This window comes from Vidua chalybeata, chromosome 21 (assembly GCF_026979565.1).
Source record: "Vidua chalybeata isolate OUT-0048 chromosome 21, bVidCha1 merged haplotype, whole genome shotgun sequence".
NCBI classification, from domain to species: Eukaryota; Metazoa; Chordata; class Aves; order Passeriformes; family Viduidae; genus Vidua; species Vidua chalybeata.
The window spans coordinates 9,931,662-9,956,302 of record NC_071550.1 but is presented as its reverse complement, the minus strand read 5'-3'; the positions used below and the strand labels follow the sequence as shown (position 1 = coordinate 9,956,302).

The 24,641-nt window shown below is 48.7% G+C and overlaps 3 protein-coding genes across 6 annotated transcripts in view; 2 read left to right on the top strand and 1 right to left on the bottom strand.

The window, feature by feature from the left end:
* The first annotated feature begins 4,073 nt into the window (after positions 1-4,073).
* On the top strand, positions 4,074-12,924 carry DPH7 (diphthamide biosynthesis 7). The gene is made up of 9 exons (XM_053962156.1): positions 4,074-4,234; positions 4,682-4,818; positions 5,250-5,337; positions 6,055-6,149; positions 7,710-7,876; positions 8,700-8,772; positions 9,559-9,624; positions 9,781-9,953; positions 10,972-12,924. Exons 1-9 carry the CDS (start codon positions 4,097-4,099, stop codon positions 11,583-11,585), a joined length of 1,551 nt encoding a protein of 516 aa, XP_053818131.1. The 5' UTR covers positions 4,074-4,096; the 3' UTR covers positions 11,586-12,924.
* Positions 12,925-13,669: 745 nt separating this feature from the next.
* On the bottom strand, positions 13,670-14,613 carry MRPL41 (mitochondrial ribosomal protein L41). Its single transcript, XM_053962157.1, has one exon. It carries the CDS (start codon positions 14,328-14,330, stop codon positions 13,923-13,925), a length of 408 nt encoding a protein of 135 aa, XP_053818132.1. The 5' UTR covers positions 14,331-14,613; the 3' UTR covers positions 13,670-13,922.
* Positions 14,614-14,778: 165 nt separating this feature from the next.
* The window catches only part of PNPLA7 (patatin like phospholipase domain containing 7), a 127,440-nt gene continuing 117,577 nt past the window's right edge, over positions 14,779-24,641 (top strand). The window contains exons 1-8 of one of the 4 annotated variants that reach the window (XM_053961993.1): positions 14,779-14,898; positions 15,498-15,532; positions 17,876-17,941; positions 18,633-18,720; positions 19,292-19,374; positions 21,356-21,444; positions 21,791-21,931; positions 23,250-23,409. In XM_053961993.1, coding sequence (XP_053817968.1) covers positions 14,871-14,898; positions 15,498-15,532; positions 17,876-17,941; positions 18,633-18,720; positions 19,292-19,374; positions 21,356-21,444; positions 21,791-21,931; positions 23,250-23,409 — 690 coding nt within the window. In that variant the 5' untranslated portion in view covers positions 14,779-14,870. Of the gene's footprint in view, positions 14,899-15,497; positions 15,533-17,875; positions 17,942-18,632; positions 18,721-19,291; positions 19,375-21,355; positions 21,445-21,790; positions 21,932-23,249; positions 23,410-23,464; positions 23,497-24,641 lie in introns of those variants that run through there. The other 3 variants (XM_053961991.1, XM_053961994.1, XM_053961995.1) reach the window with 3 other exon arrangements.

Genomic DNA, 24,641 nt, shown 5'->3' with positions numbered 1-24,641 from the left:
GTGCCCCAGGAGCTGGCGTGGGCGTAGGGACCCTCTGGGATCTGTGTCCAGGCACTGCAGCCGGGGCTGCCGCCCAGGGCTGCTTGAGATGGGCCTCGGAGCAGCCAGGATTTTCAGGAAGCTGGATCAGCTTTCTTTTCCAAAGCCCTTGTACAGAAGGCAGTGGTAGGGGAGCTCAGGTGGCAGCTGTGTGTGGATGTGGTTGCCCTTGTGGCTTCTCTGTAGCACAGGAAACACTCCAGTCATGTGCAGAGATGTTTAAATATCTAATATTGGGTAATCTGAGTTATTTATTCTCTTTTTAAAGACTTGTCATCAATCCAAGAATCACTTTTGGATTTTTTTTAAGTAGTAATGAGTAAAAGTAGTATGGGAGGAGGATTTCTCCTGCAGAGCACATGCCTATTTTTCTTTTAATGAATAACCATTTTCTATTCCATTTTTGCCTTAGAAGTGTAAGGAACATCAGTTGAGTTTCCTGAAGAGCTAAACGGATAATTTAGTGCCAGGTGTTAGTCTTGCTTCACAGTAGAAGAATGTGAGCTGCTGAGTGCTGGATGCAGAGTCTTTCTTGGAGTGAAAAAATTTTTGTAAAAGCCATTTAGAATTTTGATTTTTCAATCAGGATTCACTTTGCCACTTCATGTTGCAATGTTGGTCTTGCTTGTATTCAATTTGTTAGAAAATTGATCTGCTGTGGACTTCCAATATTATATTGTGTTTCTAATATCTGCACAGGAAGTTCTGAATTATTAACATTTGGGTGGGTTTTTATCTTTTGGCTTTAATCATCTTGGGGAAATAGCAAAAAAATTCTGAAACTTCCTGCTGGAAGTTCAGTTGAAGGTGCTTGGTCGAGTTGCCACTCTTAAGCCACAGTTGTACTGTAACTTTTCTGTTCAGGCAGCCCAAAATGCCCTTCAGTATGAAAAAACCAAGCAGGACCCAGTCAAATTTTCCCATAATGGGTAATATTTTTTTTTTTTAAAGAAAACATTAATTCTTTCCTTGAAGTGAAATGCAGTTTTTGATTAATATAAAATGGGACATAAGGAATATTTTGTTTATTATTTGAGGTAATCCATTGAATAGGGCAGAAGTATTGACTTTTTTTTCCCTTGCCTGTTTAAAAGGCTGCTATTTGTCCTGCCAGTTTTCCATTTTATTACCAGGAATTGTGTTTATCAAATCAAAGTGCAGTCTTAGAGCCCTTAAACACTTGAGCAGCACCAAGCAGGGAAAAGTTGGTGCTGATGTTTTAATGCTGCTGCTGTGAGGACGAGGACAGGCTGCAGACCAGGGCCTGGTGGGGCAATGGGGAAATTCCTCTGAGGGAATGAGGGACAGGTGGGACAAAGCCAGGATGGAGGAGGCTTGGGGAAATCCTGATGCCAGGGAATGTGGGAGGTGGGGTACAGCAAGTGGGGAGATGCCCACAGGGTTTAAGGGCTGTGAGACCAACCCAAGTGGAAGGAAACTGCCCAGACACCCTGCAAAGGCTCAGGGAGATAACTGGTTCTGACCTGCGTGTGTGATCTCTGACTCCAGACTCCTCATGCCACAGGAGAGAAGTGGCTATGGGGATTTTGACTCTTGGAAAGGTCTTGGGGACTGCAGTAAACACATCCCTGCCTGCTGGTGTGGGAGGTTGTGTGATCAATGAATCTGGCAGATCTTGGCATGTACAGACATCTTCCCTCTCAGTAAGGAGGGTCAGAAAGGAAATTGGAGGTGGCAGCTCCCCAAGCCACCCCAGAGGATGGAGCTCTTGTAAAGGCCCTCCTTACCCACAGAGAACCCTGGCTGGCAGGGATATCTCTGTATGGACAAGTATTTAAAAACCCAGGATTGGAGTCATTTATCTGGGAGCAGACCTGGACAGTTCTGATCAGGAACTGATTTTCCAAGGGCATCCCCCAATGGACATGTTCTTCATCCAAGTTGTTTCCTTCAGGGAAATCTGGTAAATCCAGCTCAGGGCAGGTGGCTGCAGCGTTGCTGATGCTGGCTGTAACAGAGGGCTGCACACCCCCTGTAAACACACTGCGAAATGTTGATACAGGTACCTTCCAGGTGCTCCTTCCTATCCAAGTAGGATGATATCACCAATCCCAACATGCAGAAAACACAACTGGAAATCCTGGCTGGCTTAAGGAACACCAAATACGAAATACAGTGGATTGCAGGCCTTGGTGTTTTGATACTTGCACCTTGAAAACACCATCAGGTTATAGTCTTAGTTTTCCTTTGTGACTTAATTTTAAACAAAACTCATGGTAGAAGGAGCAGCTGAAAGACTGAAATGCTTATGGGAGTTACGGAGATGGTGTAAGACACCACATGGGCCAGGAGCAAAGCTTTATCACCCAGCAAAACAGCACTGAGAGCAAAAGGAGGCTGGTGTGATTAAACAGGAGTATGTGGGATACTCAGAATAAGAAGCAATCCTTTGTAAACTGAACTCATGTCCAAATTTAAGAGATAGAAAGAATAACGTTTGGCAGGTGAAATGTAGAACAAGCAATCAAAGAAACCAACCCAGGAAAATAATACAAAGAAAAAGAATATGAAGAATGTTCAAGTTCCAAAACTTGAATGAGTAGTTTTGAAAAAATCAGGAGCAGGGGGACTGCTGGAGTCAACAGAGACTCATGCACAGAAAAGGGAAGGGCTGACCTGAAGATGAAAGCCTCAGCAGAAGAAAATCCAGTGACTTGTTTGCATATGTGTTCCCTGTGAAAGAGCTGGTGGAGTTCGCACAGGAATACTTCCATATGGAGAGCTCCACAGGGAATCTGCTCAGGACAGAAGTGCTTTCAGGAGACATTAAAGTCATGAAATGAGCAGCAACAAGTTGCCAGGACCAGACGGTGCCACCTACGGCTCCGAGGGAGATCAGGGATGAACAAGCTGAGCTCCCAGCTGGGATGGCAACCTCTCCCTTGGTACAATGTCACAGCAAAAGTCGCAGCGGCTTCTGGAAGGAATTTAAAACTACAGCCACCTGCACTTCGCAAATTCATGGATGCTGTGATGCAGCACCAATGGCTGAATACTGAGGAGGAGTCAGTGTGGGTTCTGTACAGGGAGATCATGCTTCAAAACTTTACTGGAATTGCTTCAATTCCAGGCATCACCAAGCAGGGAAAAGGGGATTTGGTTGGGACAGTTTGAACTGCATTTAATGATGACTTTGCTCAAGGCACTTAAGGAAGAAAAACTGCTGGTCAAACAGGGAAATGTCACATAGACAAGTGTTTAAAAGACAGGAAAGGAAGAGAAGGGAGGGTTTTTATGGTGGTGGGAAGTAAACACCTGGATATCCAATATATAAAAAGAGTTCAGAAAAAAGGTAATGTATAATGAAAATGACAACATCCACTGATGATATTATTCAGTGTAATGATAATATAATAAAGGCTGAGTGAATTGCAGAAGGATGAGTGGGAGATGAAATTCAGTGTCAATAAATGTAGGGTTGGTTATAGGAAAACAGCAAACGGCCAGGCCTTGACTGATTTCACTCAGCAATGGGACCTTTGGGTCTGCAGGATTTCCGCCGGGGGAACAGCGGCAGGGCAGGCTCCAGGAGAGGACGGGAGCGCGGGGAGCAGCACCGCCGTGGGAATGGCTGCGGGGCGCATCCCGAGGGTGCAGGACCCGCCCTCCGACTGGGGAAGCACTGAGGGGAAAGGGAAAGGCTCAGGGCAGCGACCAGGATCGCTCCGAGGTCCGGAACAGCGGTACCAGCCCGTGTCTCCTCGGGAAGTGCCGGGGTGGAGAAGGTCTCTAAGCGAGGCGCTAGAAGGATGGCGAGGAAAGGCTGATCCCGGATTTTTCTCATGAGCGGCTGCCGGGTTCAGGGCAGGGGTCCCTCACCGGGGGGGCGCTGGGCGGGAGCTCGGACAGGCGAGCGGGAGCCCCGAACCCCGGCGGGAGCCCCGCGGGCGCGGACAGCCCGGCCGGGGGAAGAGGCGGCTCCGCGGGGGCAGCTCCGCCCCGGGCCCGCCCTGACCGGGAAGCAGACGGGCGGCGGCCCCGCCTCCCCGGAGCCTCCTGGGAGCCGCCCCGGCGGCGCAGCAGGGCCCGGCCCGCGATGGCCGCGCCGTGCAGGACGCGCACGCTGCAGGTGGTGGACACGGAGTTCAGCGCGGACGCGGTGGAGTGGTGCCCGGTGGAGGGCTGGCACAGCATCCTGGCCTGCGGCACCTACCACCTGCGCCCGCCCGACCAGGTGAGCCCGGCCCCGCTCCGGGGCGAGCCCTGGCCCCGGCTCCAGCCGGCCCCGCTCCGGAGCGAGTCCACGTCCCCATCCCCGTCTTTGCCCGGTACCGCTCCGGAGCGAGTCCATGTCCCCATCCCCGTCTTTGCCCGGTACCGCTCCGGGGAGAGCCCCGGCCCCATCCCTGGCCGACACCGCACCAGGGCGAGCCCCCGTCCCCGCCTGGTCCCGCTCCGGGTAGAGCCCCATCCCCATCCCCATCCCGGGTCGTCGCGGCGGGGCCGTGCCTTGTCCTGGCTGGGGTGGCTCGAGAGCGGGCAGAGCGGCCCCTCCGGTGAGCGGGGCTGGCCCCGATGGGGCTTTCATCCCTCAGCCCTGCTCCTCGCTCCTAGCTGGATCTCGGGTGCGGAGGCAGAAGCGCGGCTGAGCTTGCCCTTTTCTTTCCCGTGTTTGCCACAGAGCGATTCCCGAGGGAGCAATGGGGCCTGTGACCGGACGGGGCGGCTCTACCTGTACCACTACAACGAGGAGCAGCCGTACATCCCCCTGACCGAGATCCAGCGCATCGACACGGCCGCCATCCTGGATATCAAATGGTAACTCTGGCCTGGCCAGGCTCGGTGCCACAGCAGCACACTCTGCTCCTCCCGGGATCCTTTTTTGGCATGGCAGCAATTACAATAGTTACTAATGGAACAGTTCCTGACTTCTTGGAGGGAAATACTTTCCAGTTTGTTCCAATGAGCAAAGACTACCTTGTTTCTGTTTCATACTTTATGCTCACTTGACTGGTCATGACTTTGTACCTAATTTATTTATATAATAACATATAGTAGATCTCCTTTGTACAGAATCCCCTCCTTGCAGGTGTGTGGGACCTTGAGGAACCTTAGATTTTCTTTAATGTGAGATTTTTTTGGTCACATATCTTCTCCTTGTGCATGTTGGAATGAAAGTTATGGCTTTGCTCTCCTCCTAAAATACAAGAAAGATGGACATTGGAGAGTTGTTTAACTTGATCTTTTAGGTGCCACATTCCTGTTGCAGAACATCCCATGGTTGGCATCGCAAACTCCACAGGCGCTGTGGAATTTTGCCACCTGACTGGAAGTGAGGTGGGTGGATGCAGTGCCTGCTGATGCTGAAGCTGGTTTTAACCCATGTTTGCTACATCATTTACTAGTAGTGTGTATGGGCTTGCAGAAAAGCTGGTTTCCATGGCTTCCTTGGCATGCTTAGCTTTTTCAATACTTCTTTTGTCTTCTGATAATGTTTATCATAAATTTTATGAACTTGTTCATGGTACCAAAGAGTTGGGCTGGGCTCTACCCACCTGCAAAGTCAGGGAGGAGAGGCAGGAGGAGGGAAGAAGCAAACCCTGGAAGCAAGTATGGCCTAACTGGGAAATATCAGAAAGTGCAAAGCTGGTAAAAGCAGGGAGGATTTTTGGAGTGGGGTTTCTTTTGGTGGTGAGAGAAGAGGGTGATCAGAGCCATTCTGACAGAGCAAAGAAAGCAGAGGCCAGTCTGTAAGGCAATTCAGCAGTCAGGTCATCACTTCTGCTCCACTTCATCGCTCCCTGAGAAGAAGCAGAGTTTAAGGGAGGTTTGGTGGGAGACGAGCAGCAGAAGGGTGAGATCCTGTGTGTGCATGTTTGCCCCTCAAGCAGCACTGGATGATTGTACAGTGCTGTGGGACATTTCATTGCTTCCTTAGTGTGGGACCCTCGTTTGCTCATCAGTCTCTGGAAAACCTGCTATGGGAAGCAGTGCACCTGTCATTATGTGCCTGCTGTCTTCCCAGTCTTAATCCACTCCTTTTGTTTCCAGTAGAAGAACAGCTGCATGTTGGAGCCACGCTTCAGGGTGGATCTTGGGGCACAGCGACTGGCCTTGTCCTTGGACTGGTCCACTGGACGAGAGCAATGGTGAGGATGGGAGATGGAGGCTGGGGCTGGAGGCCAGGCTGTGTGGGACAACTTTCAGGAGAAGCTGAGGGCTTGGATGAAGCAGTCTTTAGTGGTTTTGACTTTTTTGATCCCAGCTGTCTCCCTGGCCCTGCTCTAGAAGTTGCTATTTCCAGAGCAAAGGTAACAGAAACACAAACACTGCGGCCACTGGAACAGGAGCAGAGACTAAACCAACAACAAATGGGAGGTTGTGCTCTGGGGAATGGCAGCAGCTGAACCAGGGATGTGTCTTCTGCTGCCTTTGTTAAAAGGAAAGACCAGAATGGGATGCAAATGGAGCCACTGGTTCCGACTCTGCTTTTAGAACAGCTGAAATTTTAGTGTGAAGTTCTCCTTAAGAACTGCTAATAATATCACATGTAGGAAGTTTAATCATGGGTTAGTGAGAAACAGGAGAGAATTGGCTTGGAAGTGGCTCCTCCTTCTCTCAACTGCTCATACATGAGATTTCAGAAATGGCATTGCTGTGTGAAATAAGCTGAATAGCTGTACTTTGAAGAGGAGGAGGGGCTAATGTGTTCTCTAGGTGCAGATGAAGAGTAGTGCTTTTGGTGTGAGGCTGGAAACCAGGGGGATCAGGCAGTCATTGCTTAATGCTGTAGGGCAAATTTGCTAATTAAAGCCGTTTCTGTGTGTGCTAATGTGTTAATGAGTAAGTAGAATTGCCAGTTAGACTTCCTTTTTGTCTCTGTCCTTCATGATAAATGATTGTTGCCATAATGAAATGCCACCTTAAACCTGTCATTGTTGTCACTTGAGAGACCAGTAACTTCTCCTAGAAGCCAAATGTACAGTGTTCACATCTCTGTAGGAAGGGGGTGGCCCTGTATCTCTTATGTGGGAATTTGGGAGATTGAGTGTGGTTGAATCATTTGATACAGAACTGGGAAGAAGCCCCAGGCCACCGAAGCAGTGCCTGCAGTTGCAGGTAACCAAACAGAAGGGACCTAGTTCATGTCAGGGAATGCCAGAAAATCTGTGCACTGGGAATTGCAAAACATTTGCCAGTGCTCCAAGGTCACTGTGTATAGAAACTGTAACTGTACTGTGGCACAGGAAGAGAGCAGGAAAGGTCAGGATCAGCCAGTGCTTTTCAGTTTCAGTGATAGCAAGGAAATAAAACATCTCTTTGTATTCAGAAGAGGGAAGAGGCTCTGAAAGGGCATTGTCAGTCTGACTTGGAGGAAAAAAAAAAAAAAAGAACCCTCTTCACATGGAATTTGTTTACTGATGTAATGTGAAGCATGTAAGAAGTCAAGTTTTGCATCTGCGAGAAAGACGAGAGCCAGTAGTGGTTCTTTTCCCTGACATGGGTGTGAGTAGTTGCTCCCCATGAGAGCAGGGAGGGGTGGTCACTGGGGCAGGTGATTTTAAGATGAAGCTGAAAAGGCTGAAGCTGAAAAGTATGAATGTGTCATTCCTGCCACCATGCTGCCAGTCTCTGCTAGTGTTTAGTTGAATGGAAATATTTGATTATTGCAGTAATTCCCAATGTTTTTTTTGTGTACCCTGCTGTAGTGGATGCCCTTTAAGAGTGATCAGCAGTGATTCAGAGGGGAAGCTGAATCTTTTCTCCATAGATGAATCTGCTCCTTCTGTGCATGTCCTGAACCAGTGGGAAGCTCACAAATTTGAGGCCTGGATTGCTGCTTTTAATTACTGGGACATTGATATCGTGTATTCAGGTCTGAATGGGCTGGGAATCTCCGTGGGGGCTGTTGGTGGCGTGGGGCTTGTTTGGGGATGTGTTCTTTGGGTTTTTACTTTCCAGGGTTGGGTGAGCTGATTTCATCACCTCTTGAAAGAGCTGGGGTCTCTGATTAGGGGTGAAAGGCTTCTTTTCTTGATGGTGGAAATTTCTTGGGAGTTAATTAGGAGAGGCTGTACTCTGAAAACTGTACTTTGGGTGGCTATTGGCAAAAAAGATTATATTCTCCTGCAGTATGCTAAGAGCCAGAGAGCTGTTTGACTCCAGTCTTTATGACTTCTAATTCTTTTTCTTACCAAAGAGGAGGGTACCAACATAATGATGCCACTTGTGTTTTCTGTGGTGATCAGTATTGGGAGCCTAATGTGATTTTTGACGTGTCTGTTAAATTCTGTGAGATCCCAGGGCTGGAAAGCATCACCTCTGTGTCACAGACTGCCCTGAGCAGGAGGGGACCACCAGGATCATCAATCCAGCCCCTGTCCCTGCCCAGACCCCCCAACAACCCCACCCTGGGCATCCCTGGCAGCGCTGGCCAAACGCTCCTGGAGCTCTGGCAGCCTCGGGGCCGTGCCCATTCCCTGGGGAGCCTGGGCAGTGCCAGCACCCTCTGGGGGAAGAACCTTTCCTGCTCTCCAGCCTGAGCTGCCCTGGCCCAGCCCCAGCCATTCCCTGGCTCCTGTCCCTGTCCCAGAGCAGAGATGGGAGCTGCCACTCGGGAGGAGCTGCAGACTCTTGGCACTGTTTTGCCCCATGCTCAGGGCTGGTGCTGAGGGTCACAGTGTTTTGTCCCTGGGCAGGAGGGGATGACAGCCTGCTCAAGGGCTGGGACACCAGGTGCAGTCCGGAGGCTCCAGTCTTCACCAGCAGGAGGTGAGTGAGACCTGTCCATGCCCAGCCCTCCAGTAGTGGGGTGGGAACACCCTCTGCTGCCCTGCCTCTGCCCAAGCCACTGAATTCCGAGATGCTCAGTAATAGTGGATCCTGGTTCTGCCTCCCTTGGGAAATGGAGGCATCTATTAGTTTTTTTTCATCAGAACAACTTCAGGTTGAAACTTTCTTCTCTATGTCCTTTAACAATAAACCAAGTGCTGACTTCCACATGTGAAGAAGGTGGTAATTTCTTTCTAAGAAAGAATCCTGATTTACACTTTTATTTTGGCAATTTTTCTGTTAAATTTGGATATATTATTATTGAATGTCTTTTAGAAAATATTTTGTTCTCCACTGTTTAGTTATTTGAAATGATGTCTTTTCTATCTTACTTTAAAAAACGGTTAAAACAATATACACAGCTCTCCAGTGGAATTCTGTATGTGAACTTAAATTACACTGGGGACTACGAGTATGGAAATACTAATTTTGGGAGTAAAGCCTCCTGGGGATGGAGTTGTTCTGCTGGAGTTCTTAGGGCCTTTGAGCAGCAGTTTATGGTGTAGATATTACTAGAAAATAGTTGTGTTGAGAGATGGTGTGAGTAGAGGTTTTGTCCCTGGGAAGGCTGTTGGACTATGTAGATGAAACGCTGCTTGGGTAGGTCACTGGACTGAAATTTTGAGCTTACCTCTCCTGAGACACCCTGATGAAATAATGTGGACTCAAAATCCTTGAAATTCACGGAAGAAGCCCTTCTCAAATTGCTGTCTCTTCGCTCTGCAGACATTCCATGGGTGTGTGCAGCATTCAGTGCAGTCCCCACCGGGAGAATCTCTTGGCCACAGGAAGGTGAGTCCCTTCCAGCTGCTGTGACCAACCTCCTCTATTACCTGAACGTGCTGCTGCCTCTGCAGAAATTCTGTGTGGTGCAGAGCATGTGGTCTTTCCTTTCTTCTGTGCCCTGACTTGGCTGTGCTTTTCTGCCTGTTTGTGGCGTTTCCCCAGCTATGATGAGCACGTGCTGCTGTGGGACACCAGGAACATGAGGCAGCCGCTGGCTGACACCCACGTGGAAGGTGGGGTGTGGAGGCTGAAGTGGCACCCCACGTGTGATTTTGTGCTCTTGGCAGCCTGCATGCAGAGTGGCTTCAAGATCCTCGACTGCCGCGGGAGCCTGGGTGAGTGTCCAGGGAACAGAGGTGCTCCAGGGCTGCTCTGCTGTGCTCCTTTGCTGCCTCCAGGTTCATGGGAGGCACTAGGAAGGATTGAGATGGTGTTAACAGCCATAGATTTCTGTTCCAAATTGAGGTAACTTCCAGCTTTTCCACATCTGTGCACTCTCTTGGCCTGCTTGGTTGTGCCAAGGCCCTGTCAGTATCTGTGTGTAAATCTCTCATTACTTCTTTTCATGGGAGGAAAGCCTTTGTGTTTGGTGTGAGGGCACAACCATTCTGGGTTTGTGTTCATTGTGATGGTTCAGAGAGGTGCTTCCCACTGTCAGGTGGTGCTTTCCTGTTAACAGGAGTCACTGACCTGCTGGGGAATCAGCTATTGCCTCAGGAAGGAAGTGCTTTGCAGCCTGGTTAATCCAGAATAACATGAATAAGCCCTTCATGTGAATCACGAGGTACTTCCATGGTGAAAAAGTCGTTTGCATTCACGTTACAAATGCAGTCTGACAGAGGATGGTTGGCTTCCTCGGTTCTCCAGACTTTGGCCAGATCAACAGCTTAGGAAATGAGGATGGCATTTCTCCTGTGTGGGGAAGGAAGGAACTTGATATCCACTTACTGTCAGAGTCAAATGCTGAAAGCTGACAGGAAGAACATCTGCAGTGTATTAATAACCAGGACCTGGCAATCCCCCAGGTGTGTTCATGGCTCAGTGAATGTTGTGGTGTGATCAGTCTTGTCTGTCTTGAGCCTTCAGGCACTCTGAATAATGATGCTCTTTAATCTCATGCATGTTAAACCCTCTTGTTCTCTGCTGCTGACCCAGGAAGAAGCAGGGCCATTGAGAGGTGGCTGAAAAATATCAGTACCTCATTCCTCCTGGAATGCTTCACTCAGTGGTGAAGAAAGCAATAACCAGAGAACTGTTCCCATGAGACACAGCCAATGCTGGAATGGCTGCTGAGCACTCTGCCACAACCCACAACTTGATTTCTAAGTAATTTAATTTATCTTTTTTTTTAAGCGGAAAACACAGAGGAGTGTATCATCCTGTCATCCTATGTCCTGCACAACTCCTTGGCCTATGGGGCTGACTGGTCAAGGCTGTGTCCAAGGGATTCCTTGCCTGCAAGCCAGGACCTTGCTGCTGCGTGCCAGCCTTCGGAGGAGCTCGTGGGAGCATCAGGGCAAGGAGACGAGAGGCTGAATTTGCAGGTCCAGAACCTGAAGATAATTTATGAGTCTCCTACAGCTACTTTTGATGTAATCCTGGATGAGGAGAGTGAAAGCCCTGCTGTGCCACTCGCAGCAGGGGCAGGGCCAAAGCTGGCTGGGGATCCTGGACTGGTCAGGGGCTCTGGTTTAAAGGGAGGTTTAAATTTGGCTGCCCAAGGGGCAGATCCGGGGTCAGCCAGTGGCTCTGACTCAGGAGCCAAGAGACCCAATGGAATGGGCCTGGACAGAGGCAGTGACTCTGCCAGGGCTCCAGACAGCCCCAAAGAAACGAGCATTGTGGCCACTTGTTCTTTCTATGACAACATCCTCCATGTCTGGAAGTGGGAGATGAGCCTGGTGACCCCTCCAGATGTACAAAGTCCTAGATCTCCATGTGAAAGAACGGCTGAAAGTTTGCATTGACCAGTCCCAATGAAGAGGGAGGACAATTCCTGAACGAGAGTGACAGCTGAACTTAATGCCCTAACTTCTGTCCTTACTCCTGGGCTTTTCCATCTTACTGCTGAGCTTGGGAGTCCTTCAAGGCCAACACTGCTGGAATTCCTGGTGGTTTATTTTCAGCACAGAGAGAAGCCTTTGCAAGCCTGTGGTCATGACCAGACAGGTTTATTTAGTTTTTCCTTTAATGTCCTAATTCCAAGTGGAACAGCCCTCCTCTCACAGGCTGCTGCTTTGTACCTCAGATCTGAATCCTTTCAAGGCTGATTTGCATTTCACATTGGGTCTGTTAAGCCCGTTCTCCTCCTTCCCTCACAAACCAGACTTGGTTGTGCTGCTGTGCAGACCCAGTAAGTGATCGGAAGGTTTCCTGAATGCCTCAGCAAACCCCTGAGCAGAGGTTTGGCTGTGCGATGGGAGAAGAGCTCAGACAGGCCAGATGCAGTGCAATGTGCTCACTGTGATGTTTAACAGAGAGAAGTTCTGGTTCAGAAGGAAGTGCAGACTGTGTGATGGGAAGTGCTGTGGGATCCTCCTTGTGAGGATCCTGGTGCTTCTCCATCATTTTCCATCACTCATCACCTGACTGCAAACTCCTTCCTCATTCCCAGCTGAGCATGCCCTGGATCAGATAAATCCTGTAGTGACCCCACCATGTTTTAGTGCCACTCAACCACCCCCAGTATTCCACCGCCTCTCAGTATTCAGCTCATTCTTTCTGCTCGCCACAGAACCACCTTTAGGTCCAAAGTCAAACTCAGTTTTTAAAAGGTGAACAGCTTTAAGATCAAAACCTCCAAAAAGTATAAGTGGTGTTTCTTGACATCTTTTTAAATCTGAAGTACAGAAACCAAAATCTTAACAGCATTGTCCTAACTACCTCCAGGAATGGCTGCAGGATTTCTCATGGTTGCTCCATTAGCTTTTTTTCACTGTGAAATATCAGCAAAACACCCTTTCTGGAACATTTTCTCTATTCATAGAAACAAAAAACCAGCTTAAACTAGATCAGTAACTTTTAGCTTGCATGGTTTGTCATTGAGGGTCCTAAAGAATGAGTTGTCTGGAGGGAAAGAAACACCAGCAACAGGTCTCTGTGTAACAGTGCTGCAACTAAATGAGGTGCAGCAGATGAGAACTTTGCTGCTTTGAAACCCCCTCCTCAAGGGTGAATGTGTATTTTAGCAAACATTCTGGAGCACTGTTACATGAAGATTCATATTAGTAATGGAAACAAGAGCTTTTGCTAAAGAAAAAAACATGTTATTTTTGGATGTTTCTAAAATAAAACCAATATAAGTGATTTATCTTTTTTTTTTTTGTTTTGAGTTTTAAAAATCAAATTACTTGACAGTCCTTATGAGGACCTTCTGCCCTGGCCTGGGACGGCTCGGCTCGGGTCCACGGGGTGAATATTCTTTGGGACAATCCCGAGTGGACAATCCGGTTTCCTGAGAAAACCGAGGGTGTGTCCCTGTATCTGTTTTAAAGGTTGCAATGCTTTTATTGCCCTGTGAGAGCGAGAGGGAACAGCCCGAGGGCAGCAAAGCTGGAGCGGTGACACCAACTGGGACCAGCCTGGTTTAAGCTTTAGGCCAGGCCTTGCTTTGCTCAGAGAAATGAGGCAAGCCAGTTATTATCTGCCTTCACGTGGGGTGTGAGGCACCTGCCAAGTGCCCTGGCTGGGCAGCAAGTCTCAGAAGGGAAAGGCTGAAGGGCCATGTCTGCCAACAGCAGCAAGGCAGGAAACAGCCACTTGTGTGTGACTTGTTCTGATCAGCTTCACAGGAGGTGAAAAATGCAGAGTTCAGTTAGAAAAGCTGTGCCTTCCCCATCCCCACTGTGGCTGATCCCTGCTCATCCTTCTGTGATTGGGGCTGCAGCATGCCCACTCCATCACAGCCCTGCCCAGCCCCGAAAATGTGGGGGTTTTAACCACCACAGCAAGGACTCGTCTGGCAGCCCTTATTCCAGACTAAGTGACCACCACAGACCATCACCCACTAATCTTGCTTCCTTTCTCCCAAAGTGAACGCTTTCAGTCTTAATTTAATTTTTAAAGTTTAATTCTTAAACTTTGCAGTACGTTGTATTTAGAAACGTCAGAGACCCCTCATCCTCAGAACCCCAGAGAGGCTCTGCTCAGCAGGCACGACTGTCTCCCAGAAGATATTACCAGACACGGATGGGAAATCAAACCGCAGATTTCACCAGGATTTCAATCAGGTATTACAGGAGAACAAGGCAGAAGGGTTTGCTGTAATGTTCAGTGACGGGGCCTGGCCCGCACTGGCCCGCTCCCTACCGCACGTAGTTCTTGGGGAAGAGCTGGAAGAGCTTGCCGTCCTGCGTGGGCTCGAAGCCGTACTTCTCCAGGTTGTTGGGGTCGAATGTGCCGTCCTTCACGTCCTTCTCGATGCGCGGAGCCACCAGCTGGTCGAAGAGCTGCTTGGCCGTCACGGGCGGCTCGGAGCCCTCGGGGGCGCGGTACGACACGTAGGGCCGCAGCTTGAAGCCCGTCAGGTCGGGCACGACGAACTCGGGCACCATCTCCTTGACGAGGAGGAACTTCTTGTTGCGGGTGAGCACGCCCAGCTTCTTGGCACCGCGGCCCTTGTTGTGGCTCCGGGGGCCGCGCTTGCTGGTGAACGGCGACACGCGGTCGGCGCCGCGCACCAGCCCGCGGACTAGCTGGGTCAGCAGCCCCATGCCGGGCACCGAGGGCTCCGCGGGATCGGAGCCGGGCCCTGCGGGCACCGGGGGCTCAGCGAGCCGGGCCGGTCCTTGATGGCAGCCGGGAGTTCAGAGAGACCAGACCGGTCCCCGCGGGCACCGAGGAATTGGCGAAGCCGGAGCGAGTCCCGGAGAGCACCCGGGGGGCTCAGCGGAGGCGGAGCCGGTCCCTGCGAGCACCGGGGCCGGGTCCCCCTCACGACCCGGAGCGGCCCCGCCGCGCTCCCGCCTCCGCACACCCCAACAGCGCCCGCTCCCATTGGCCGCGCCGCGCCAGCCAATCCGCAGCGCCGATGCTGCCCCCAGGCGGCACGCGCGCCGAACGGCTCTAGGGGAGCTTTCCCCGCCAATCAGCAGCGAGCGGCCCGCGGCGTGGGCGGGGCCTGGCGCGGCCGCGCCCCCTGGCGGCGACGGGCGGGGTCTGCGCTCTGCGCCCTTCGCCCCCGGCCCGGGGACTGCGAGCGCCCGGGCGGCACCGGGACAGGGACAGGGACAGGGGCTGGCACCGGCACCGGGATGATGGCGGGGGCCGGAGCAGGAGCAGGTGAGAGGGTGCCGGGGATCGCTGGAGCGCGGCGGAGGGACGCGGGCCTGGCGGGCTTGTGCAGCCGCGCGGTGCCCCCGGCCGGTGCCGGTGCCTCAGGCCCGGCGGGAGGAGTTGTTGTTGTCTTGTTTGGAGCCCGTGTCCCGAGCTTTAGCCTGGCGAAACGGGGCCGGGCAGAGCACCTGGGGCTGGCCGGGGGGGACCATGAGGGTGACCCGCGGTCGGTGCTGCCCGGCAGTGTCGGTGCCGTCCCCGGGCAGTGCCCGTCCCGCGGGGCCGTTCCCGTGTTTGCTTTCCGTAGGGAGCAGGGATGGGTCTGGCGGTGCCACCGGGCACAGACCTCTCCCACAGCCTCTCTCCGTGTGGAGAGGCTCCCGGGGAGCCTCTGTCTAAATTCCCGTGGCTGTGGAGAAGTTTCTTCGGGAGAAGTCTCGTCCCCGAGCACTTCACTGCTGGGTTTTATTGCTCAGTACAAAGGGAGGATAAAGTTAAAAATTTTTTTTCCGCTTGTGTTGTTCAAGAGTTTGGATCAGAAGCTGCGGTCATCTCTTAACTCAGTCTTCTCTTTGTTTTTGTCTTTGCTCCTGCCGCACCTCCAGACATGGACGAAGGGGACAACACCACCAGCCCTGAGGTACAATTTTTGTTTTGTTCCTGTTTTTGGACTTATTTATTTCCTGTGAGTGTTTCCAGAAGCTGAAAGCAGCTGTACCTAATTTGATAGCATTGGGACAATGCCTTTAGGCGCTTTTAGTTTGAAAGAGCCTTTCCTGATGGGAGTTTTATCCTTTCCAACTTTTAAAGATTGGTCCAATTTTTATTGTGTGTGTGTTTTATTTCTTGCAAACCATTCATGCTCTGCTTCATATGCAAAACCATTTTAATAATGCTACGATTTAAATACTTTCGTTTTTAGCCTAAAGAAGGAGTTGCAGAATTCTGGCAGACTTCAATGCACTTCTTGCATTTGTTTTTAATCACAAATGTGAAACTCACAGACCAACAGACTCACATGATGCTTTCCCTAGTCGTGAAAAACAAACCCCATGAGAAGAAATAGTTCTCATAACTAAAACACACACACAATGTACTTGTACACAGTTAACAATGTTTTGTGAAAATCCCGGCTCCGTAGTCAAAACAAGCCACTGGTGCCTCTGAGCTGTGAGGAAGCCTTGTGTTTTGGGCTAATCTCAATTTGAAGTCCTTGTTTTCAGGGCTGATAAGCCTTTCCCACCCCTGCCTGGCCAGGGAATGTGTCAGTGTTTGCCTTGGACTGCAGTGAGGAGGAGTTGGACTCTCAGCAGTGCTGGGTGCCTGGACCCTGGATGGGTGTGAGCTGCAGATTTGTGCTGATTGCTTCTCTGCCTCGAGTTCTTAAGGAAACTTGGACATGAGGAAGCAGAGAAACGCTCTCTGTGCCAGTCCATACTCTGGGCAGGTGCTGCTCTGTGTTCAGATGCAGTGAGGGCCCTGCAGGGTGGTCCCACAGGTGTTGTGGGTCTGAGGGTTCTTTGGGGCTGGGTGAAGGCCTTGGGTTGGGGTGCTGAGCACAGCCCTCCTCAGAGAGGAGCTGCCCTGGTGACTTGGCTGTGACCTCATTCCTGCCCCAGGAGCTGTCACAGCATTCACTGACATGTCTCAGGTGTCTGCACAGCTCAGCCTGGCTGCTTTGCTTCCTCTGCTTGTCCAAGGATTGTCCAAGCTGGGAAGGATCCCCTTGAGTCTGAGCAGGGAGTATCATACTGTCACTCGTGGAAACTTTGCAAGACCCTCTCTGGGGTTCTTAGAGCTCTGAATTTCATTTTTCCCTTGTTGCTTTTCTGCACTGAGGCCCCAGCCTGGGCGTGTTTGTGTTTTATTCTTTTCCCCGTGGATTTGTTTCTCCCCTTGCAGTAGCAATGTGAGTGTCAGTTGGCAATTACTATTTTTGGTGTTATTTGAGATCATACAGGCCTGGGGAGCAGCAGAACTGTCCATGTCCCAGTGTCCCTGGCACTGTCAAGGGGAAATAAATACATTAATAAGTGACCAGAACAGACTTCCACCAGGAACTCTGTGTCACCAGTTGTTGTACCTGTTGCTGACACATCTTCAACTTTTTATTTTTTCAAAATCTTGTGACTTTTCACTGCAATCCCATGAGTAATAGTCTGATAACAAAAATGCCAGAGTTAGTTTGACTCATGTTGGGAAGATAAAGATTAAAGTGCTAAAGTGACCTGAGAAGGCAAAGTGAGCACAGGGATCTGTGTGAGGTGACTGGTCTGGCAGGAGTTTCCTTTGTGCTGTAAAACTGGAATGAATTCCATTGGAGAGACCAGTTTGGTGACTTGATGTACTCTTCATTTTTGTCTTGGTGGCAAAGCTGAGTTCAGCTGTCATCCAGATCTGGAACCACAGGCAGGAATGGGACCTGAACTGTGTGTAGGGTTTAATTCAAGTGCTTTTAAGGTTCAAGATTTAGAGGGAAATGTATTTGTCCTTGTTGTTTTCACTTGTTCCTAAGAATAGTTTTACCTTTCCCTCCTTTCTTTTAAGTTTTGGCATTTGTGAGACTGTTTTAGGTGCCAGGTTTCGTTCCTGAGTGACACTGGTGGACACAGGTCCCAGGAGAGCACACCTGATCTCAGGGCTTCTGCCATGTTCATCATCTGCTTTTTATGATGACTTTAATATGCTGGTTTATGACTTGTTTTCTCAGTCTCCTAAAGTCTTTTGCATTCCATTCTCATCCTTGTTGCTCTGAATAACATAGAATGATTTTAAAAAGTGTTCAGCTCTGTTTGACCTGTTTAGGAATGCACTGAACTGACAGCAACACAAAACTCCCCTACTGATCCCTTTCCACTGAATGTTTCTGTTTGCAAAGTGGGTTATAAGTCAATGAAAAACACGATCAAGTTGGTTGAGATGTTTTTTATGGGGGCTTTTTTCCAGCAGTGGGAAACTAATCTCACCTTTCTTTTGGTGCCAGGCTTTGTTGCCAGGAGGTGGGACCCCCATCCTGCAGTTTGTGGAGGACAGGATCCAGACCACCATGGTAAAGTAGAGCTGCAGTCAGCAGCTGGCTGAGGGCTGGGGGTGCATCCACAGCAGCTTCTCCTGAGCTCTACAAGCTCTGCTAAGTCACTGCCAAAGTCTGGATGTTTGTTTCTTTGCTGTCACTGTGCATGAGGCAGGAATTAATTTCTGTTATTTAGAATCCCAGGCTGGTTTGGGCTGAAAGAGACCCTAAAGCCCACCCAGTTCCACCCCTGCCATGGCAGGGACACCTTCCACTATCCCAGGCTGCTCCCAACCCTGTCCAACCTGGCCTTGGGCACTTCCAGGGATCCAGGGGCAGCCACAGCTGCTCTGGACACCCTGTGCCAGGGTCTGCCCACCCTCCTAGGGAAGGATTTCCCAATATCCCATCAACCCTCCATCTTGAGGCCCTTTCCCCTTGTCCTGTCCCTCCATGCCCTCATACACCTCCTGTAAATTGAGTTGATCAGCTCCCAGATCTTTGGGAAGAAAAACATGGAATATTTTCCATGTGATCTTAGGACTGGTCACTGGTGCAGTTTAAACTTCTTGCATATGAGATGTTTGAATTATAAATCAAGTATTTATGAACATGCTTGGCTTTTAGACATCTCACTGAGCTGAGTGTTCTTCAGCCCTTCAAAAAGTATGTAGTAACTTCTGAAGTTGAAAGTTATTAACTTCTTTCTCCCTAATTCCTCTCCCAGCTGACTGGAATTGCAATTGGAGCTGCAGTTGCACTGTTGCTTATAGCAGTTGTTGTGTTTGTCGTGTACAGAAGAGTGAGACGGTCTAGTAAGTACTTGACAACCATGTAAGTTTTAAAACCAGTTTTTCCACCATCTTGAGTGTGTTTGTAGTTTTCTCGGGTAGTTGTTTGCTGGAGAGGTGTGCTTCTTGCAGGACAGCAGCTCTAAAGGATGGAGAACTTGTGTTGGGTCCCTTCCCCTGGTCTGAGCCCAGAGCTGGCACATGCAGGACCTGGAGGTTTTATTTCTTTGGTGTATGAGCAGCGTCAGCCTCAGGATCAGTGGTGAATTAGGCAGAGGATTTCAACCCTACTGTGATTTCTCTGTCACAGGAAGGAGAAATGATTGAATTAGAGGTTTCCTTCAGGAGATTAAAACTACCCAAGCCTTCTGTCTGCTTAGAGAGCCCTTTATCTGCTCTGGGGCTGAGGTGGAGCCTCCAGGCAGCCCTGCCTGGGTCTGGCTTGGCCAGAGCTGGGGAATGAGGGATCCCAGGGTGGTTTAAATTCCAAACACTGCCCACAGGAGCTGTTCTGGAAGCAGCAAAGCCTCCAAGCTGTGCTCAGGTGTTCTCCCAGCTGCTGAAGGTGGTTTCTGATGTGATGCTTCTGTTTCAGAACAACTTCAGCCACACGTGCCTCAGTACAGGTTTCGCAAGAGGGACAAAGTGATGTTCTATGGGAGGAAGATCATGAGGAAGGTGAGGGCACCTGGCACAGGGGGAGGGAAGGAAAGATTCAAATCCAGCTGGGGAGGTGTGAAGTTTGCAGTAGTTCACTTGCTGAGCCTGGCCCAGGGCCTTCAACCTATAAATCTCACTGGGACTTTGTGGATGTTTCACAACTCCTGCAATGCTGACTGGATTGCTGATGGAGCAGCAGCAGCTTCTCTTTCTGGCCAGACCTTTCCTCTTTGAAAAATATTTGCAGTCAATGAAGGTAGCAATAAATCAATGAGTATCTAACTCCTGTAGGGAGTTAATGATTGTTTAAATATCCCAGAATCCCAGACTGGTTTTGGTTGGAAAGAACCTTAAACCATTCCGCCCCTGCCATGGTCAGGGAGACCTTCCACTATCCCAGGTGCTCCCAGCCCTGTCCAGCCTGGCCTTGGACACTTCCAAGGGTCGAGGGGCAGCCACAGCTTCTCTGGACACCCTGTGCCAGGGCCTCACCATCCTCACAGGGTGCTGGCTGTTCCCTGTGCTGCCAAGTCCGGGTGTGCACTCACTGCAAACCAACATCTGTAGAAAAATAAGGTACAGGGAAGTAACCATCCTTAGTCACCCTGTGTGGAGGAACACTTCCTCCTGTGAGCTGCCCCAGCCTCTGCCTTCCACACTTCACTGAGGTGACTTCAAACACTTTGACTTGATTAGACACTGGTGGGTTTAATATTCAGTTCTGGAGCTTTTTCATTGTGAAGGAGGTGGTTACTCCTTGAATCTTGCATAGCAAGTCAGCCTTTAAGAAGAACTTGGCCAAAAAAAGCCCTCAATGAGAGGAAATTTTGCGTGTGCAATGTCATAATTTTAATATTCTTCATTATTTTCATATGCAATTTCTTAATTGGAATAATTTTTAACCAAGCTGTGTATATGTAATTCACATAAGTAAAGAATGCTTAGAATTACACATAGGAAAATAATTTCAGGTAGTTTTTTGTTTGAGTTTTAGACCTTACTTTTTGCTTTTCTTCCTGAGTAAGGCAGAGAACATTACACCCAAATTGCTGTGGGTTGCACTTCATGGGTTTTTGATAACATACCAAGATTTTACTTTCAGAAAGAAAAAATCCCTCCAAACTAATTAAATATTCCTTTTGCAACAGAAACTTTTTACAGAGATTCAACTCTTTGGATAACGGATGGAAAACTGGGCATGTTTTGAAAATATCTAATGAGGGGCTTGCTTGGTGTAGCAGTTGTGGTGTTTCTCCAGAGGGTGGCACCTGGGAACTAGGAAATGCAAGGAAAAGCCTTGGTTTGTCACCATCACAGCCAGATAGAATCCTGGAATATCCTCAGCTGGGAGGGACCCACCAGGATGATCCAGCTCAGCTCCTGGCCCTGCCCAGACCCCCCAACAACCCCACCCTGGGCATCCCTGGCAGCGCTGGCCAAACGCTCCTGGAGCTCTGGCAGCCTCGGGGCCGTGCCCATTCCCTGGGGAGCCTGGGCAGTGCCAGCACCCTCTGGGGGAAGAACCTTTCCTGCTCTCCAGCCTGAGCTGCCCTGGCCCAGCCCCAGCCGTTCCCTGGCTCCTGTCCCTGTCCCAGAGCAGAGATCAGTGCCTTACTCCTCTTCCTGATGCTGAGCGTTCCTGAATGAGAACCACAGCCAAGAGTCCTTCCCCTCTACCATCCATTAGTACTGTAGTAGTTGATTGGTAAAATCAAAATATGCTCTACTTGCTTTATAGAAAGGAAGTGATCCTGAAGTAGATATTCCAATCCTCCAAGGTCTTACATGAGCTCTTCACTCTGCACACACTCTAATGGCTGGTAAATGTGTTAGTGCCTCAGCAGAGTTGTTTTTTTTTGGTTTTTTTTTTTTTTTTTTTGTTTTTTTTTTTGTTTTTTTTTTTGTTTTTTTTTTTTTTTTTTGTTGTTTTTTTTTTTTTTTTTTTTTTTTTTTGTTTTGGGGTTTTGTGACTGTTTTTGTGTCCATGATTTCCCCCTAGGTTACAACTCTTCCCAACTCTCTGGTTGGGAACACCGTCCCTCGCCAAAGGATGCGGAAACGGGCAAAGGTTTTATCTCTGGCTAAAAGGTACTTGGGACTTTGGGAAGGGGAAAATTCATGTCATGGGGGCTGGTGTGGGGTTTTTGTTTGTGATGTAGAACTTATCCCTAGCAGAGCCCTTTGCTGTAGTTGTTGGTTTTTCCCAGTCCTGTCAGCTGTGGATCAGCTGGGTGGTTTGCTGAACTGGGATGGTTTTGGTGAGGAAAGGCAGGAGAGTGGAATGTTTTAGCTAACTGATAATTAACTTGGTAACTTGGGATGGTGAATTTTAGTATTTACTATATACTTATTTAACATTTCCTATTAGTACAAATTTAATATTTTGTATTAGTACAAATGAGGGAACATCCTGAATTTCCTTTTTTCTTTGTAGGATTCTGCGTATTAAGAAGGAATGTCCAACTCTACAGAGGAAAGAACCTCCTCCTTCTTTGCTAGAGGCAGATCTGACTGAATTTGATGTTAAGAATTCCCACTTGCCATCAGAAGTCCTGTACATGCTTAAAAATGTCAGGTAATGTTAAATGGAAAGAGAAATTTAGAGTTTGGTTTTGATGGATGTTCAAGTGATGTAAATATTTGACAGTTTGTGTCAAATCTCAGGTTTTACAACTGCATGGTCAGAATCCTGAGGGAGTTGACTGAAATTCATGTGAGCATAAGGGCAGAATAAACGACTTCGAATTTTCTAGAAACATTAAAAAATAGTTGAGTTTGTTGTAAAAATGGAAAAAAAAGAGATGGGGGAGAAAAAGGAATTAGTTTTGTTGACTCAGCTTGGGAATAGTGCTAATAAAGGTGTTCTAACAGGAACAGATTTAGTGCATCTTAAAACTTCTGTTTAGGCTGTGTCAGACATTTTTTTTCGGTACAGAAAAGCATCATAATTGGTAAATGTTAATTGGATACCATATTGACAGCTCCCTGGGCTGCAGGATCTTTTACTTCTCTACCTGAAAAGGTTGCAAATAAATCAAAGTCAGCTTAATCTTCACAGCTCTTTGGCAGAATAAGAAGAAGGGATGGTCTTTGTGGCCCTTCAGCAAGGGGTTAAATTGCTGACACAGCAAAGAGGAGGAGATCTTCCAATCTGTAATTTTAGTTTTGCTTGTGGATGATCATTTTTCCTTCCAGTTGTGATACAATGTAGTCCTGAAGGTCATACATTCTCAAATAAAAATGCTATTTCAGTCATCTGAACTTGCTGCTGTGGAGTTATGGTCTCCGATGACTAACTGATGTTGCAGTAGGGTTTGATGGATTGATCCTGATAAATGTGAGCTGTTGGAGCTCTATAAAGAGTGATCAGGTGTGAAACCCATATTTTTCTCTGCCTGGCAGTGACTGACTGGAATCCACGTGCATGTTACCAGCAGGAGATGGAATATTCCAAACTTGCCATTACGTGCAGATGACAGGAGCTTTTCCCTGTTTTCAGTATTTCTCCTGCGTCCTGCTTCCATGGACAGGGCAGCTGCACTAAAAGGGGAGGTTCCTGGGAGAACTTTTCTCATGGACTGTGTATATCTGGCAGTTTTTTATTTTTATTCCCCTCCATAGGCCATGCTGTTGTTTGCTGGAGGAAATTTGGCTGAAATTCCTTCGGAGCCTGCAGTCCTTGGCGGGTTCCTCCAAAGGAGCCCCAGCATTTAGAGTTCTGTGCTTCATGCTGCTCTTGCACCTTATTTTGGGGAGCTTTTTGAGGCTCCTTCCCTGCAGCTGCTCCTCTGTGCTTCCTCTGCTCCTCACAGCTGGGGCTTTGCTAATTTAGGAAGGATTTTCCAAAGGCTGTGGCGATTTCAGGTTTTCCCTTTGCGTTTTCTTTGCTGCAGGGTCCTTGGGCACTTTGAGAAGCCCCTGTTCCTGGAGCTGTGCAAGCACATGTTCTTTGTGCAGCTGCACGAGGGCGAGTACATCTTCCGTCCTGGGCAGCTGGACAACAGCATCTACGTGGTGCAGGATGGAAAGCTGGAAGTTTGCATCCAAGAAAGTGTAAGAACCTGTTCAGACTCAGATGTTTATTAGTTCTTATCTCTGTTACAGTCTCACAAGCTGTGAGTTCTGCAGTACTTTAACAAGGTAAAAATGGAGACGTATCTCTCTCTACAAGGTCTTTTAAAGATAAACTGTCCAATTAAGAAATGATACCTAAATTATTTTTACTTTTAACCCAATAACCGACCACCCATGGCCTGCAATGTGGACTTTTCTGTCCAATTACAAAATACCACCCAAACCCATAGAGAAGATGAAGAAGAAGGACCAGCCTCTGCCCTAAAACCTCCATCTTGCTTTATATATATTGCTATATTCTAAACCCTTAAACTCTAAGTTTTCCACCCTATGATATTACACACTTATCTTCAAGCTCCACACCCATAATCCCAGTTCTATCATTCCATTTTTGAAGCTTCTCTGTGGCCTCAGGTGAAATGCAGTGTTCTCCTGGGGGTCAGTGCCTGTCAGCACAGAAAGTCTAAAATTCTCAGCAGCCAGGGTTCCAACAAGAACCCACTGCTCTGCACTTCCTGAGAGAAATCTGTTGGCACAGCAGATAGGCTGGCATGAATCATTAAGCATTGATTAAACTTAGACATGTGAATCACAGTGGGTTAGGAGGGATTAATCCCATCTCTTTGGGGCCGTGGTATTTGTAAAGATCAAGGTTTGTAGCAGTCCCTCGTGTCTCAGCTGAGAGAGCAGAACACAAAGTTGATGAGGCAGCTGGAATTACCCTCACACAGGAGATGCAGAAGTTACTGAGGGAAGACAGGATGCAAGGTGGGCTTGGAAGCATTCACCTTTGGAAAGGTCATTACAGAAAGTATTTGGGCACAGAGAGCAGGAGAGACCAAGCTCAGTCCTGCAGGAGTCAGTGGGTTTGTCTGGGAGGTGGAGGAGTCAGATTCACTTTTGGGTAGACAGGGGAAAAAAGATGATGCTTTGTTTTCCATGTGGGTCTCAAAATGTTGAGCACCAGTCCTTGTGACCCCTTCTGCCAAGTTAAATTTTTAATTTTTACCTTCTTCCTACTGAACTTTGTGTTTAACTTTTGGATGTGAGCAGTTTTCCAGTAGCTGAAAGTTTAGTGGGCTTGTGTTTAGAAATTATATCAAATTTGCTGATTTCTGTGTATTTTTACATTTTGCTGCTCCTTTTTTGTACAACCTCTTGACAGGTAACCCCTCAGTAAAGGGAGCTCATTCTACCTCTGGATGAAGGAA